Here is a 16,238-nt window from a genome sequence, read left to right as displayed (position 1 = left end):
AAGCAATTCTCCTGTCTCAGCCTCCTAAGTAGCTGGGATTACAGGCAGGCACCACCATGCCTGGCTCATTTTTGTATTCTTAGTAGAGACGGGGTTTCACCGTATTGGTCAGGCTGGCCTCGAACTCCTGATCTCAGGTGATCCACCTGCCTCAGCCTCCCAAAGTGCTAGGATTACAGGTGTGAGCCACCCACCAGGAGCTCCTGTTACTTTGTAACATGATCTTGCCTTTCAAACTGGTTGATTGACTTCTCTCTTGCTTTTCTCACTTTTAAGAATGCTACTCAGTTAGCTTCATTCCGGTTGTGTCTGGATTGTCAAATAGCTTCTATCTTCTCTAATTACCTGTCCTTTAAGTCTTAACTCAGTTTCTACCTTATTCATGAATTCATCCCCAACTGCTCTGACCTGCAGCATTCTTTCTGTTCTCTGAAATTTCTACAATTAACATTTAAAATCATATTATTACTAAATTCATCTCTACTAAAGTATAAATATTATAAATACATTGCTAGACACTTAGTTTTTTGCTCTCAATAGATGGTGGATTACTGTATATTAAGGCTTTTTAACTTGACCTTTTGGTTTGGTTTTGTTTATTTAAATTAAACACTTTACGTGAAGTTATAAAACTGTTGATATATTACAAAATTCCTAATATTGGATACTTCAGTAATATTTAATATCAAATCTTATATATGATTAATTAAACTTTATAATCCCATTATAAAATGTATTTAAATATTATTGTTAATAAGGTAATGTATATACTTTTAACATAAAAGAAACCAAGTGGTAAAATATTTCATAGTAGAGTTTACAAAATTAGTCCAGTGATTCCTAAAATGTGTTCTGAGGACTCCTGGATCTTGAGACTCTTTCAAAGGGTACACGAAGTAAAAACTATTTTTATAATAGTACCAAGATGTTATTTGCCTTTTTTACTGTGTTGGCATTTGCAGTGGTAGTGCAAAAAATAGAGGATAAAACTGCTGGCACCTTTAAGATGAATGAAGGTAGTAGCACCCAACTGTATTAGTAATAATTGTATTCATCATTGTTAGGCACTTGCAGTTAAAAAAAAAAGCAGTTTCCCCTAAAAAAAAAAAATCCTCGATTAAAACAGTAAAATTCATTTTAACTGATTTCCATCCTTGAGTAACACATCATTTTAATATTCTGTGAGAACTTCGAAGTATGCGTAAAACATTTCTGCTATATACCAAAATAGATGATAGCTCTAAGGAATAGCTCTAAGGAAGAGAACCTGTGCTTTGAGTTGTGTGTTGAACTTAGTACTTTTTTAATGGAACACCATTTTACAACTAGCAACAACAAGAAAACAATGATTGTTCAGACTTGGGTACTTAGCCGACATTTTCTTGAAAATGAATGGAGTCTGTCAATTCAAGGAAAACTACTGCCAGCTATTTGTTGCTAATGATAAAATTTTAGCTTTCAAGTGATTATTAAAATCCGGGAAAACTTGTATTTACTACCTTCAGCTTGACAACCCCTCAACACAGACTTTTCCGATAAGATTGACAATGATAGCTTTTTATATTGTGTAATGAAATGTGACATCTGGAAGATCTGCATAATTCAGTGAATCAATATTTTTCAAAAGATCAGTGTATGATTTTTAAAAATTATTTATGGGTAAAAGATTTATCCAAAATGTAAGATACCAATGGACTGTAATGTAACGGTACAAAAAAGTCATTGTTACTGTTTTAGATACTACATTGCCGCTAATCTTGAAGAAACTGTTGAGTTTTTGATACAGTATCAAATATGAATATTCACTGTTATCTGAGTAAGATATTTTAAAACATTTCTCCCTTTCCTGACTATATAAAGGCTGGTTTTTTTTTATATAGTTAAACCAAAACAATACATTACAACAGATGAAATTTTATGAAAATCCAGCTGTCTTCCATTAGACTAGACATTAAAAGAAATTTGTAAACATGTAAAACAATGCCATTCTTTTCACTTTTTTAAATATAGTTATTTTTGTTTAAAAATGTTATGTTAATGTACAGTTTTTTAAATTAATATATAACCCATATAAACAAAAACTCTCAGTAACCCACAGTAACTTTTTGTTTCTTTTAGGACAGGGTCTTGCTCTGTTGGCCAGGAGGTAGTGCAGTGGCTCAATCACGGCTCACTGCAGCCTCAACCTCAGGCTCAAGCAATTTTCCTGCCTCAGCCTCCCAAGTAGCTGGGACTACAGGCGTGTGCCACTACATCTGGCCAATTTTAAAACAAAATTTTTGTGGAGATGGTATTTCACCGTGTTGGCAGGCGGATTTTGAACTCCTGAGGTCAAGCGGTTCACCCTTCCTTGGCTCCCCAAAGTGCTGGGACTACAGGCATGAGCCACCACATCTGGCTAGTAATTTTTAAAGTTGTGTAAGGGTCTTGTAACCTAAAATGTTTATGAACAGCTGACCTGGTTCCTTCAAGCAGGAATATATCTGTCACGAAGTTATCATTCTATTGAATGAGTATTTAAAGACCTACAGGAAATACGATTGTGTATTTTCTTTTACTTGCCAGTTTGGGTTACTTTTATGATACTTAACTTTATACTTATGTTTTTACAACTGCTACGAAAAATCTTCAGATGTTTTCTTTTTTCTTTTCTGATTTGAAGAACAATGGCTCATACTTTTTTGGTTTTTTTGAGACAGAGTCTTGCTCTGTTGCCTAGGATGGAGTGAAGTACCGTGATCTCAGCTCACTACAACCTCCACCTCCTGGGTTCAAATGATTCTCCTCCCTCAGCCTCTTCAATAGCTGGGATTACAGGTGCAGGCCACCATGCCCGGCTAATTTTTGTATTTTTAGTAGATTCGGGATTTCACCATGTTGGCCAGAATGGCCTCGATCTCTTGACCTCATGATCTGCCTGCCTCAGCCTCCCAAAGTTCTGGGATTACAGGCTTGAGCCACCATCCCTGGCCTCATAATTTTTAAATTAAAGCTTTTAACATATTAAGCTAGAAACAGAAATTACCTTATTGTTCTCATTTCCTAAGAATAAACAACTCTGATTCTTTAATCATATATTCTTTTGTCTTTGGAAATTTATTTCGATTGTATAGACAGAATCACAAATCAATTTTTTTCCAGCTTTATTTTTAGGTGTAATTGACATATAAAAATTGTATATACTTAAGATGTACAATGTGGTGTTTTAATATATATATATACATTGTGAACTGATTACCACAGTCAAGCTACTTAACATATTTACCTCCTCAAATAGTTTTTCTGTGAGGTGAAAATACTTAAATTATATTTTGGAGCAAATTTTAAGTATACAGTATATAATTATTAACTATAGTTACTATGCTCTTTATTAGGTCTCCAGAACTTAATTCATCTTATAACTGAAAATTTGTACCCTTTGTCGAACATCTCCCCATTTCCTTTTCCCCTGACCCTGGTTAACCCCCATTCTAGCCTCTGTTTCTGAGTTCAACTTTTTAAAATTCTGCATATAAGTGAGATATTCCACTCATTTATCTTTCTGTGTAATCCATTTCACTTAGCAAAATGTCCTCCAGGTTCATCCATGTCACAAATAGCAGGATTTCCTTCTTTTTAAAGACCAAATAATATTCCCTTGTAAATATGCCATATATTCTTTATCCATTCACCCATTGTTGGATATTTGGGTTGTTTCTATACCTTATCTGTTGTAAGTAATGCTGTAGTGAACATGGGAGTACTGATATATCTTTGAGGTCATGATTTTATTTCTTTGGATATATATCCAGAAGTAAGGTTGCTGGATCATGTGGTAGTTCTATTTTTAACGTTTTGTGGAACTTCCCTACTATTTTTCATAAAGGTTGTACCAGTTTGCACTTCCATGAGTAGTGTATCAGGATTCCCTTCTCTTCCCATTTTTGCCATAACTTACCTTTTGGCTTTTTGATAATTGCCATGCAAACAGGTATATGGTGATATCCCACTGTGATTTTGATTTGCATTTCTGTGATTATTAGTGATGTTGTATATCTTGTTTTGAAAATTATCCATATAAGTCTTTTGCCCATTTTTAAACTGAGCTATGTTTTGTGCTATTGCATTTTTTCTTTAGTTTTTCTTTAGTTTTCTTTTTCAGATGTATTGTTTACAAATATTTTCTCCACTTCCACAGGTTGCGTTTTCATTTTTCCAGATTATTATTTTAAATGATTAATTGCTTTTGGAATAAGAAAGTAATTCTTTTATACTTTCACAGCATGTCAAATAAGGATAAAGAGCATTTACTCATCAGCATTAAGTAAACTAACTATAATTATTTTTGTTTTAGATAGGTTAGAATGTTGTGCTATATTTAATCCTACTTTACTTTCTCACAAGTTGATGACTGTTACTTTCTCATGCTGCCTTATGTAATCTGGGATGGCTTTCCTATACTTCAGTGTAGACTCTAGCTGAGCTTGGCTAGATTCCTTTTTTCTTTCTTTCTTTTTTTTTTTTTTTTTTTTTTTTTTTTTTTTTTTTTTTTTTTTTTTTTTTTTTTTTTTTTTTTGTTTTTTTTTTTTTTTTTTTTTTGAGATGTAGTCTTGCTCTGTCACCCAGGATGGAGTGCAGTGGCATGATCTCAGTTCACTGCAACTTCTGCCTTCCAGGTTCAAGCGATTCTCCTGCCTCAGATCCCCAAGTAGCTGGTATTACAGGTGCTTGCCACTGTGCCTGGCTAATTTTTGAATTTTTGTAGAGATGGGGTTTCACCATGTTGGCCAGGCCGGTCTTGAACTCCTGACCTCAAGTGATCCACTCACTTGGCCTCCCAAAGTGCTGGGATTACAGGTATGAGCCACCATACCCAGCCTAGATTTCTAATATGTGACATATATATGTAGACAAAGGTAGAGATAGACCTAGTTGAGGACCTTTTAGCTGTAAAGTAAGGCACCCATTTGTAATAAGTCCTTGATTTTATTCCCATTTCCTTTAGCTATATGATATCCGCAATAGCAGGCATTACTTCCTTCCTTTCTTAGGTAGGATAATATGGTAATAGATGCACCTTTGCATCTATCCCTGAACCCATATGCTGTGTGTTTATATTATATCACATCACAGTCACACTGCCTCTTTTGTGGAAAACTAAATCCATACTTACAGCTTCCACTTAATATAGCAAAAAAGCCATGGATTTGGAGTCAGTTTGTTCTTATTTGGATATATAATTCATTAGTTGTATCTTCTACAAAGTAGCGTCTTTTACTTATTTGGAAATAAAAAGGGCTCGTCTTTGGGTATAAATAAAATAGAAAATCTTCATTAGAGCCTGTCTTTATTAGAGCACATGTTAATTCAAAATCTGTAGCTTTGAGGATTAGTTAAAATAGAGTTTCCAGTTATTGATTTCTGTTTTTTGACTGTTTTATATTTTAGGAGCCAAGGTCTTTTCAATAAGTTGAAATACATGTCTCCTTTCCAACTCCTCTTATCTTACGTGCAAATCCCAGAAGGGCAGGGACTTTATCTGTTTTCTTTATGATATCCCTAACTTCTAGAATAGTACCTGGCAAATAATGTGTGCTCAATCAATGTTGCATGACAGAAGATATTTCAAAAGAATTGAAGTTTTAATTATATGTGACGGTAGAATAAAAAGTTATTGCAAGAAATTGAGGCTCTGAGAGAAAAGACAGTTACTTCAGAGGGAGTTCAGTTGTGTATGAGTGCAAGAGAAAGAGGCCTATATGGTATGGGATCAGATGAGAAGTCATATAGGATGATAGAGCATTAAGAATTATTGCAGAAGTAACACAGATTGAGCATCTCTTATTCAAAATGAGTGGGACTAGATTGTTTCTGATTTCAGATTTTTTTGGATTTTGGAATATCTGCATTACATTTACCTAGTTGAGCATCCCAAATTCAAAAATTTGAAAGCTAAATGCTCAAATGAGCATTTTCTTTGACAGTCACATTGACACTCAAAACATTTCAGATTTTGGAACATTTCAGATTTCTGGGTTAGGGATACTCAACCTATAGTAGAACCCCTTTGAGGGAAACCCATGATTCTGCCACTATTGCCTATCATTTGGGTTCTGATTTTACTTCTCAGTTTATACAGTGTATTCACATAAACCATTGAAAGAGAAATGGCTTTCAGAGTGGATGGACTCTCTGAAAGAAGAGAATGTGTATGGAGAACTTGGGGGTCAAGAACTGAAACTTGCTTCTAGTAAGAGGGTATGAAGTAGAGCCATCATCATGGTAAAAGAGAAGTTGTTGTACTGAAAAAATTAAGAGGGTTATTGAAAAAGCGTGATTATGGAAACCAAGGTAATAGAAAGGTCAGGATATAAATGAAGCAGTTGACAATTTAAGGTTTAGAACAAAAATTAAGGACAATGATGAATAATTTACTCTTAGGAAATTCCTGGTTATATGAGAGAGTGAAACGTCCATGTAGAGAAAACATGACTCTGTAAGAATAGGATCATATTGAAGTGGAGAATGAATATAGAAGAAATAGAGGTAACAGTTATAAACTGGCTGCTTGAGAATTAACAGTGAAAGAATCTAGAAAAAGCACGAGGCTCCTGGATGGGTTATTAGGGTCACATGAAAGGGTTGGATTTTTTTTCCCCCAGGTTAACGTTTTCTCCACCCCATCTTCTGGTTAATTATCTCCTATCCCAGTACAAGAGTTCATTTTATATGCAAGTAGTTAAAAAAAAATTCCTAACTACTAACATAGGTACAGAAAAGGGTCTAAGACATACATATCAATTGTATACTCATTATTACATTATATACTTATGTAAATTTAGGAAGAGTCTACTTTGAATTTAAACAGATGAATCAATAAAATTAGAATATTCAACTTTATAAATAGTTTTAGCATAAAATATGCAGGTATGCTACCGTGTCTAATTGAGAATCTTCTTGAATAAATATAAAAAAGTTATTTTAATAGTTTTACTTCAGAATAATACACTCTGTATGTTTGGTTTGATTAATGAGCCTGGCAGATTAGATACATGTCTCACTCTCTTCTCTATTTGGGCAGGATCTAGAGTCATTTAATACTGGAGAGAGCAAGATTAATCCTTCCATATCAACTGACATCCTTTCAACTTACATTAAATTTATTGGTGATAAGAACCTGGACTCTCCTGAGCAAACTAAAAGAGAGAATAGCTGATATATTGGAAATGGGAATAAGAAAGGCAGGATAAATGTTATTGTACAGGACATTTATGGAATCAGAATTAACTTTAATAATTTCTTTCTAAATTAAGCTTTTAAGAAAGTGAAATCTTTTTTCATCAATCATAATTAAGAGGTATTAATTTTGAATACGTTTTAGAGTATTGTTTTAATTTTGGCTAGCCACTATAATTCAATCATAAATACAAGGAAATATGATTGGGAAATTTATTATCAGCAGTTGACATAGGGGAAATAAATATATTTTAATTATTATTATTATTTTTTTTTGAGATGGAGTTTCACTCATGTTACCCAGGCTGGAGTGCAATGGCCCGATCTCGGCTTACCGCAACCTCCACCTCCTGGGTTCAGGCAATTCTCCTGCCTCAGCCCCCTGAGTTGCTGGGATTACAGGCATGCACCACCATGCCCAGCTAATTTTTTGTATTTTTAGTAGAGACGGGGTTTCACCGTGCTGACCAGGATGGTCTCGATCTCTTGACCTCGTGATCCACCCGCCTCGGCCTCCCAAAGTGTTGGGATTACAGGCTTGAGCCACCGCGCCCGGCCAATATATTTTAATTCTTAAGCAACATTATGGCTGTATAAAAAAAAATTACCTGTATTCTTGCCTCCCCTAAACAAATGTTAGAATTACTGCATGTTCCCTTCTAGTTTTTAATCCATATATATTCAGAAGATTGAGAAGGGAAAGGGAATTATGTTCTTTATATTTTCACTTAGCTATAACACTCATGGATAGACTTTAAATGACTGATTTTCTATCATATATCATGATTTACGTTTCCCATTTCTATTATTAAACATTTAAGTGATTTCCACATTTTTCTATTCAAAGTAACACTGCATTTATTTTCATTTTTCTATAAATTTTTATTAATTTCCTTTAAGATAAACTCTCAGAAGTAGTTTTGGTCAACAGACGTGAATCACATATTAGTTGTTATGAGCTATTGTGTAACTTGCCCAAGGTCACACAGCTAGAAAGTGATAGAACTAGAATTAGAACCGAGCAACCTGGGACCATGTTCTAAACCAATGTACTGCACTACTGGCTCAAGAGATCCCCAATCCCATGTTGCTGATCTAGATCATGAAAGTTTAATATGCATCCAATTTATTTATCAAAATTATGGCATGATTTTGCTGTGTGTCTGACACTGTTAGGGATTCAAGAAAGAACAGAATATAGGCTCTGCCTTAAAAGCCTATAAGCTAATTGGGAAAAGGGAACAGATAGGTAAGAAAATATAATAAAATGTAATCAGTTATGTATTAGGATGCTATATGAAGACAAAGAAAAGAATGGCAAACTGAACCAGGTAAGGGGAGTTGAGTGTAAAGAGGCTTCTAAGTAGGATTGGGTTTGCTTGAGTGGTCTGAATTAGTTCCTGGGAAGCCAAATTGAGCAAGTATTGGAGTGTACTGCCGGCATCAGAAGACCATAAAGGCTACATGGAACTGTAGAGAAAATAAGCAAACTTTATTGAAACTTGGAACCTGGACTAAAACATGAACCTTGGAAGTTAAATTATGACTGAATGGAGTTTGAGGACTCCAGAGAGATTTACCCTCTCTGAGATATGTGTTTACATTTGAAGGGAGTAAGGAGTGGGTGATCCCTGAGACCGTGGAAATATTCCCTAAGTTGTAAAACCCAGAGATGCTATTCTTATCTTTTCCCTGGGAAAATTTGTTTTTGCTTAGGGATAGATTCTTCACCCAACCCATCACCCCACCCCACCCACTTGTCTCCAGAGGCAGGAGGTAACATCCCAGATTGGTATTTTCAGGGTTTCTTGCTGAGTTAATTTCCTGTTGCTGCTGTCACAAATTGCCACAAATTAGTGGCTTAAAACAACATAAATCTTATAGTTCTGGAGTTCAGAAGACTATAATGGTTTCACTGAACTACACGCTAGGTGTTGACAGGGCTGCATTCCTTTTGGAAGCTGTAGGTAAAATCCCTTCTCTTGCCTTTTCTAGCTCAACTATTAATCCTGTGACTCTGTCTCATGAATATTTTAGGAGGTAGGCACAACTCTTAGATCTGGGTTTGGCAGTATTCAAGGCAACTCACCTAGGCCTATCTTTGATAAACGCTCACTGTGGAATTAGTTCTTAGTCTTCTAGATCTAACCACAGCTCCCCTCAGAAAGTATTATACTATGTGCTATGGTCTGAATGGGGCATTAGACGGTGATTAGATCATGAGGTTGGAGCCCTCAGGAATGGGAGTAGTACACAGTCACATGGTGGGAGTAGTTGCCCCTCCCAACATGTGAGAGAACACAACCAGAACGCCTCTATGAGGAATGAGCCCTTATCAGACACTGAATCAGCTAGCATCTTAATCTTGGACTTAGCAGCGTCCAGAACTGTGAGAAATAAGTGTTTCTTATGGTATTTTTGTATAGCTCAAGCAGATTAAGACACTATGTAAATATATGCCTTATTATTTAAAAGGTTAGCTGATGGTAGAGAACATTTTCTCTAGATTTAGTCTCAGGCTTACATATTACTTACAGTCTTTAAGTTAGTTGCAACTAATATAGTAGTTGTCATCACTATTAAATAACTATGTGTGCAACAAATAGATCAGAACAATAAAGGAAGAATTAAAAATTAGTGTGGAATACTTAATATACCCTTAGGCATCTATATAATTGACATTAATCTGTAAATTACCACTTTTCTTTTCCTGTCCTCCTCACCCCTTTCATTTCTCCTTTTCTTTTTTTCTTCCTTTTCCCTTCCCTTCCCTCCCTCTTTATTAGCAAGTACTATAAAGATATTTACATTTATTTTCTTAGTATTGTTATTCTAGAATAGTTTTTTTTCAACTATGAGAATTAGCCATTCAAGCTGTTGTAAATCACACCTTCAGTATAAACTGGATTATCAGCTTATAAGTAGAGTTTATCTTCTAAATTTGTTATCTTCAATGTATTTCAAGGTAGTAAAAAAGCGGTTTTCATCCGTTTTTTTCTTCCTTTCCATTTTAGGACTTTTCTTGGTAGAGATGGAAATCCAAATAAACGGAATGTGCACAATGAAACATCTATGCATTTGTTGTGTATGGGACCTCAAATTATGATATCCGAAGGAGCCCTTCATCCTCGCTTGGCACGCCCCACAGAAGACGATTTCAGAAGAGCAGATTGTCTGCAGATGATCTTAAGATGGAAAGGAGCAAAACTTGACCAGGGTGAATATGAGAGGGCAGCTATTGATGCTGTTGATAACAAAAAAAACACACCCTTGCACTATGCTGCTGCCTCAGGGATGAAAGCCTGTGTAGAGGTACAACTTTTTTTTTTTTTTTTTAATATTCTACATTGTAAAATTTGTGTCCAGGTAATATGTAATTGTCAGTAATTGTTTTGATGTCTTAGTAACTTGTCTGGTTGTTTTTTGTTTGTTTGTTTTTTGTCTTTTGTCTCTCTAAAAGACCTTTTTAAATAAAGGGCCTCTTCTGGAGTGCAGTGGCTCAATCTCAGCTCATTGCAACCTCTGCCGCCCAAGTTCAAGCGATTCTCCTGCCTCAGCCTCCCGAGTAGCAGGGACTACAGGCATGTGCCTCCACACCCAGCTAATTTTTGCATTTTTAGTAGAGATAGGGTTTCACCATGTTGGCCAGGGTGGTCTTGATTTCTTGACCTCGTTTCCATCTGCCTCAGCCTCCCAAAGTACTTCGATTACAGGTGTCAGCCACCACAGCTGGCCTAGGGCCTCTTTTAAATAAAGTTATTTCATTATTTTAGGGAGAGAGAAAGCCCCACAGGTGAACAGTCACTTTTGTAATAAAGTAAAATCAAGAGCATTTAAAAATTTGTTAATATCTCCTAAAATATTTGTCATCAATTAAGCACTATCATATTGCAAGTTAAAGTAGAGATATATTCTGCTTTTTTGTTGTTTTTTTGGTCACCAATTTATAAAATTTATACATATTGAGTATAGCAAATTTTTGGCAAGTGGGACTTACAGTTATGTAAAATTGATGAGCTCACTAAGCAATGGATAAATACTAATGAATACATTTATTGGAGTCTTTTAAAAATCACTTGGAATTTTAAAACGTGTACTTTTCTGTTTAATTTGTGTTAAAGTGCTCCTGAATACATACTATATTGTATCCTAATTTTTCCATATATATTTCATGTATAAATAAGATTATTTATATTTACAAAATATTTAACAACAAATTAGATAAAATCACTCATGTAATATGGGATCTTAACTAAGGTAGGAAATCATTATATAGTATTGTCACTACTATACATACAACAAAATAGGTTTTTCTTAGCTACTGATATTCATATCCATCCTTAAATATCTCATAGAAGTTCTTTTGCATAAATGTATTTAAGTATGTATGGGAGGCATTTTAGACTGGATTACAGAGCATCTTTATTACCAAAAGTATAAACTCTTATTGGAAAAGCAATTATCCTAATCAGATTAATATATATACCTGAAAATTTCCTGTTTCCTTAATGTTTTTCATGTGTACTTTAGACTTCTAAATTGATCAGTATACCAAAAATATCAATGTTCATTTTCTTATATTAAAAGATTACCATCACTTATATTATTTCTTTAGTATATCTGGTGTCATTTCTTTCACTCTAATATGCTTGTGATCTTTTGTTTACTGCTGATATTTGTGATGCTTGTTAATCTTTTAGAATCTTTGTCATTTCATTGAGTTTGTGTAACCCTTACCTATTAGTTAGTTACTGATGGTCATTAACTTGAAACTACTTTTCAAGCAATGCTTTGTGTTTTTTTGTTTCTTTTTTGTTTTAAGAGACAAGTTCTCTATGTGTTGTCCAGGCTGGTCTCAAATTCCTGGGCTTAAGTGATCCTCCTGCTTCACCTTCCAGAGTAGCTAGGACTATAGGCACACACATGCCACCATGCCTGGCCACAGTGCTTTCTAACATTGATTCACTGTGGTGGAAGAATGTCCTAGGATTTGGAGGGTAGGGGACTTATAGCAGAATTCCTGAGACTTTTTACACAAGCTTCTCTGTACATTGTCCTATGTCTACCTATTGTGGAAGAATCCCTGCTATACTGACTCATCATTATTGAATGGGACTGTATCATATTTCTCAAATGGACTGGGGTAGAAAGTAGATTTTTCTGCATAGTAGAAATGCTCTTAAAATATTTTAAAACTATTAAATGCTCTTAAAATATTTTAAATATTAAAATGCTCTTAAAATATTTTAAATATTAAATGCTTTAATATCTTGCTTCCAAATTTTCTCTATAAACATTGCTATTAATAGTTGTTGATTTTGAAGTATGTTGACAAGGACATGCTTATTAAATTGTTCAAAAAATTGAGAGTGCATTACTTTTTGCTCAGTGCCAGGTTTATACTGTACTATCTGGCCGGCCTGACAATTTGCTTGATATTTATGCATGAGCATGTAAATGTGTGTGTGCTTTAACTGTTTGACCTATCAGCATATCACACCACATTAACCACACCATTTGATGACTGTTTTCATTTTCTGCATTCAGAAGAGCTCTTTGACTTAATATTAAATATAAAACTTTCCAAAAGGAGCCTTATAAATACCTTACATTTAGTCTAGTTTTTTCAAAAAATTAGCATATTTTATTCAGGTAAAGCCTATCTTTAATTTCTTATTTATACTTGATTATATATACTCTTGTCCAGCCTTCAGCCCTTAATGATTTTTTTATTATGTATACTGCTAATTAAACCAGAAGAGTTTCCCAGGGAAGTATATGTTGACTATCTCCAGAAGCCATATTTTGTTTTCTTGTACAAATGCATATAATAAATACAGTTGTGACTTGGTATCCAAGGGGGATTTGTTTCAGGACTCCCCACAGATACCAAAATCCACAGATGCTCAAATCCCTTATATAAAGTGGCACAGTATTTGCATATAACCTACACATATTCTCCTTATACTTTAAATTGTCTCTAGATTTAATATATAATACTTACTACCATAAAAGCATCATTAGGGAATAATGACAGGAAAAAAAATCGATGTTTAATACAGACACAACCATCTATATTTGTTTTCTAAATATTTTCTACCTGCTGTTGATTGAATCCACAGATGTGGAATCTAAGGATGTGGAAACCACTGATAGAGAGAGCTGACTATACATTGAAATATGTGACCTACTGTATAACTGTACAACTTCATTCTTAGTATGAGTCTGTACTTATTTTTAGGTGGTATCATACTACTTTGATGAACAGGAAAGACTTAGATGTCTCTTATAAAGTTTACTGTAATGGTTAACTTGAATAGTTTTTTTCTAAATGTATTTCTTTACATCATTGCTTTTACTCTCTGCCTATAAGAATAATAGTTATAACAACTAACATTTGTATAATGCTTTCTAATGTTTATAGTGTTCATTGGTATCAAGCATGATATAAAGGTTTGGGTTGAGTGAAAGAGTGTCATCAGATATTTATTAATGTTTCATAAAACTAAGAGATTATAGTATGGTGGAGGGAGCACTGATTTTTAGTCTCAGTCCTTAGAGTGCCTATTTATGGGACTTTGCATGAGTCACTCAGCCACTGTGATAGTTTCCTCTTGGGTGGTTGGAATAGATGATCTCAAATGTATTTCAAAGATTCCTTTTAACAGAAATTCTCTATTAGCCTGTTATTGTAGTAAAACATATCCCATTTTTAGTGTCTAGCCTTTAATATCAAAGAAAATATCTTTTTTCCCATGGTTAAAGCCAACTTGCTTTTAACTATGTCTGTGGAAGTATATCTTCTATAGTTACCGAAAATGTTTTTCTCTTTGATGCCAGTTACTAATGACATTTACAGGAAAATTTTTTAAAAATAGAAAAAAAAAGAAAAAATAGAGTTGATGAAGTCATCATTGGCATTTAATAATTTAAACAGTTTCCTGTAGCTCATTATTTTGCACCTTTGTAATAAAATATTTATTTTAAAACTTCCCCATCTCCCTGTAATAATCATGTTTGGTAATAAGCTCCCCCTCCCCATACACACACACACAGAGAACATAAAATTAAAGCCCCTTAATTATAGAGTTCTTCTGGGAACCACTGGGTGTGGCGGTATCACACGGTATATAGAGAGTTGCATTGGCTGTGTCTCTGATGCCTAGACTTGACTTCTTGAACTTTTTCATGCTATGTTGCTGCCTGGTTAACTTCTTCATATGGATATCCAGCAATCTTTCAAATTCAGCATTTCCAGAATTGTACTGTCATCTTTTCTAACCACTGGAGACTTCATTAATAGTGCCACCATTATCGCCTTATCCATTAGGGATACTCATACTTATCTCAGATTTTCCTTTTTTTTTCTTTAATTGCATCAAACTCATGCTACGGATGGCAGAGTGAGCTCTGTCTCTTTAGACCAGTTCCTTCATTATTTCTGTGGCCACTTTCTAATGCTAAGTGCTTTATGTTGAATCCTCACTTGGGCATATTTTTCAGAACTTCCTTACACAGAAAAATCTGGAGTTTCACAAATTAAGGATCCTAAATTATTTATGAGATAAAAATAATGCAGAAGAGTAGTCTAGAATTGTTTGAAAATTGGAAATGCTTATATGATAAACATTTATTAAGGACAGACTATAAATAAAGCACCTCAAATTCTAATTTTATTTACTATTCCAAAAGTTATTCACAGGTCAGCAAACTTTTTTCTGTGAAAGCCCAGATAGTAAATATTTTAGGCAACTCGACATTGTACCCTGCAGGCAGCCAGACATTACATATACAAAAGAGAATGGCAGTGTTCTAATAAATTTTTATGTATTGACATCACCATTTGACTTGCTTATAATTTTCATATGTCCTGAAATCTCTTTATTCTTTTCAACCATTGAAAATGTAAAAACTATTTTTAGTTTGTGGATTATACAGAAACAGGCAGCAGGCTTGATTTGGCCTAAGATGACTCCATACTTGAGAAGCTTATTTTAAATATATAAAATAGCGTTATCAATATGTAACAGGTCCTATAAGCTTCAGTTATACAAAGGATTTAAAAAGCACTATGTAGTGGATACTCAGTACACAAAAATAAAGCTCCATTAAAACATAAGTCCGACAAGAATTTAATAAATAATACACTTTTCTTAGTTGCTGGGAGTTTTGGCTTTCTGCTTGAGAACAGGAGTGGACTTTAGAGAGGGATGGTGGGTTAGATCTATTAGCATGGTCCAGTAAAACATCTGATGATATTTCCCCCTTTGGTAGACTTCCCCAGAGCAAGCCTAGTCATTAGGCCTCATTTCCATTCGTGCTTAACCTGTAATAGTGATTCAGTAAATGGTGGATGTGATGGGGGTTGTTTTTGATAGTGCTTTACTTTTTGTGAAAAGCATTTTTTGTTTAAATGAGTGTTATCTTACATATTTCCTATTCACCTTGCCCTACTTGCTTATTCAGAGTTTTAAGTGTAGCTGCTTCACATCAGATCAAATAGAGGTCATTATAAAACCAAAGGTGGTAAGTCACACATTTTCTTTTTACAGCTACAGGGCCTATTTGACACTTTGGCAGCTATCAGAGCATTTTACACTTCATTGAAAAGTCATAAAAACCATTCACAGGTCAGACTGAAGAATATTACCTAATTATATTGTGTTTCTAGCACCTAGAGTTTTTTTAACTGTGTAAAGAATACAGGGATTATATTCCCAGCTCAGTAGCTGAGTAACTGCCTTTCTGGGCTTCTGTTTTCTAATTTTTAATCGAGATAGTTATGATCTCATTATTGTCTCTCAAATATTATGCTAAGACACTGTTACAGGTATTGAAGGGAAGGAGAGATTATTTTAATTTTACATATCCTGGAAGAATTTATGGGTACTGGTAAGATTAGAGTGGGTAATATTTTAGTTTAAGTATTTAGAGGAGGTTCTTCAAAATGTGGCTCTCAGACCTGCATCATTTGACAACTTGTTATAATTAACATATTATTGGGCCAACCAGACCTTCACATT

At 34.4% G+C, this 16,238-nt stretch overlaps 1 protein-coding gene across 1 annotated transcript in view; it reads left to right on the top strand.

The window, feature by feature from the left end:
* The window catches only part of ANKIB1 (ankyrin repeat and IBR domain containing 1), a 171,239-nt gene that overhangs the window by 59,199 nt on the left and 95,802 nt on the right, over positions 1 to 16,238 (top strand). The window contains exon 4 of the mRNA XM_037741345.1: positions 10,230 to 10,527. Within this exon, the coding sequence (XP_037597273.1) occupies positions 10,230 to 10,527 (298 nt within the window). The remainder of the gene's footprint in view (positions 1 to 10,229; positions 10,528 to 16,238) is intronic.

The sequence above is a fragment of the Cebus imitator genome, unplaced genomic scaffold, assembly GCF_001604975.1.
Source record: "Cebus imitator isolate Cc_AM_T3 unplaced genomic scaffold, Cebus_imitator-1.0 Scaffold98, whole genome shotgun sequence".
Taxonomy (NCBI): domain Eukaryota; kingdom Metazoa; phylum Chordata; class Mammalia; order Primates; family Cebidae; genus Cebus; species Cebus imitator.
The sequence above is the reverse complement of the archived record's forward strand: the minus strand, read 5'-3'. Positions and strand labels throughout refer to the sequence as shown.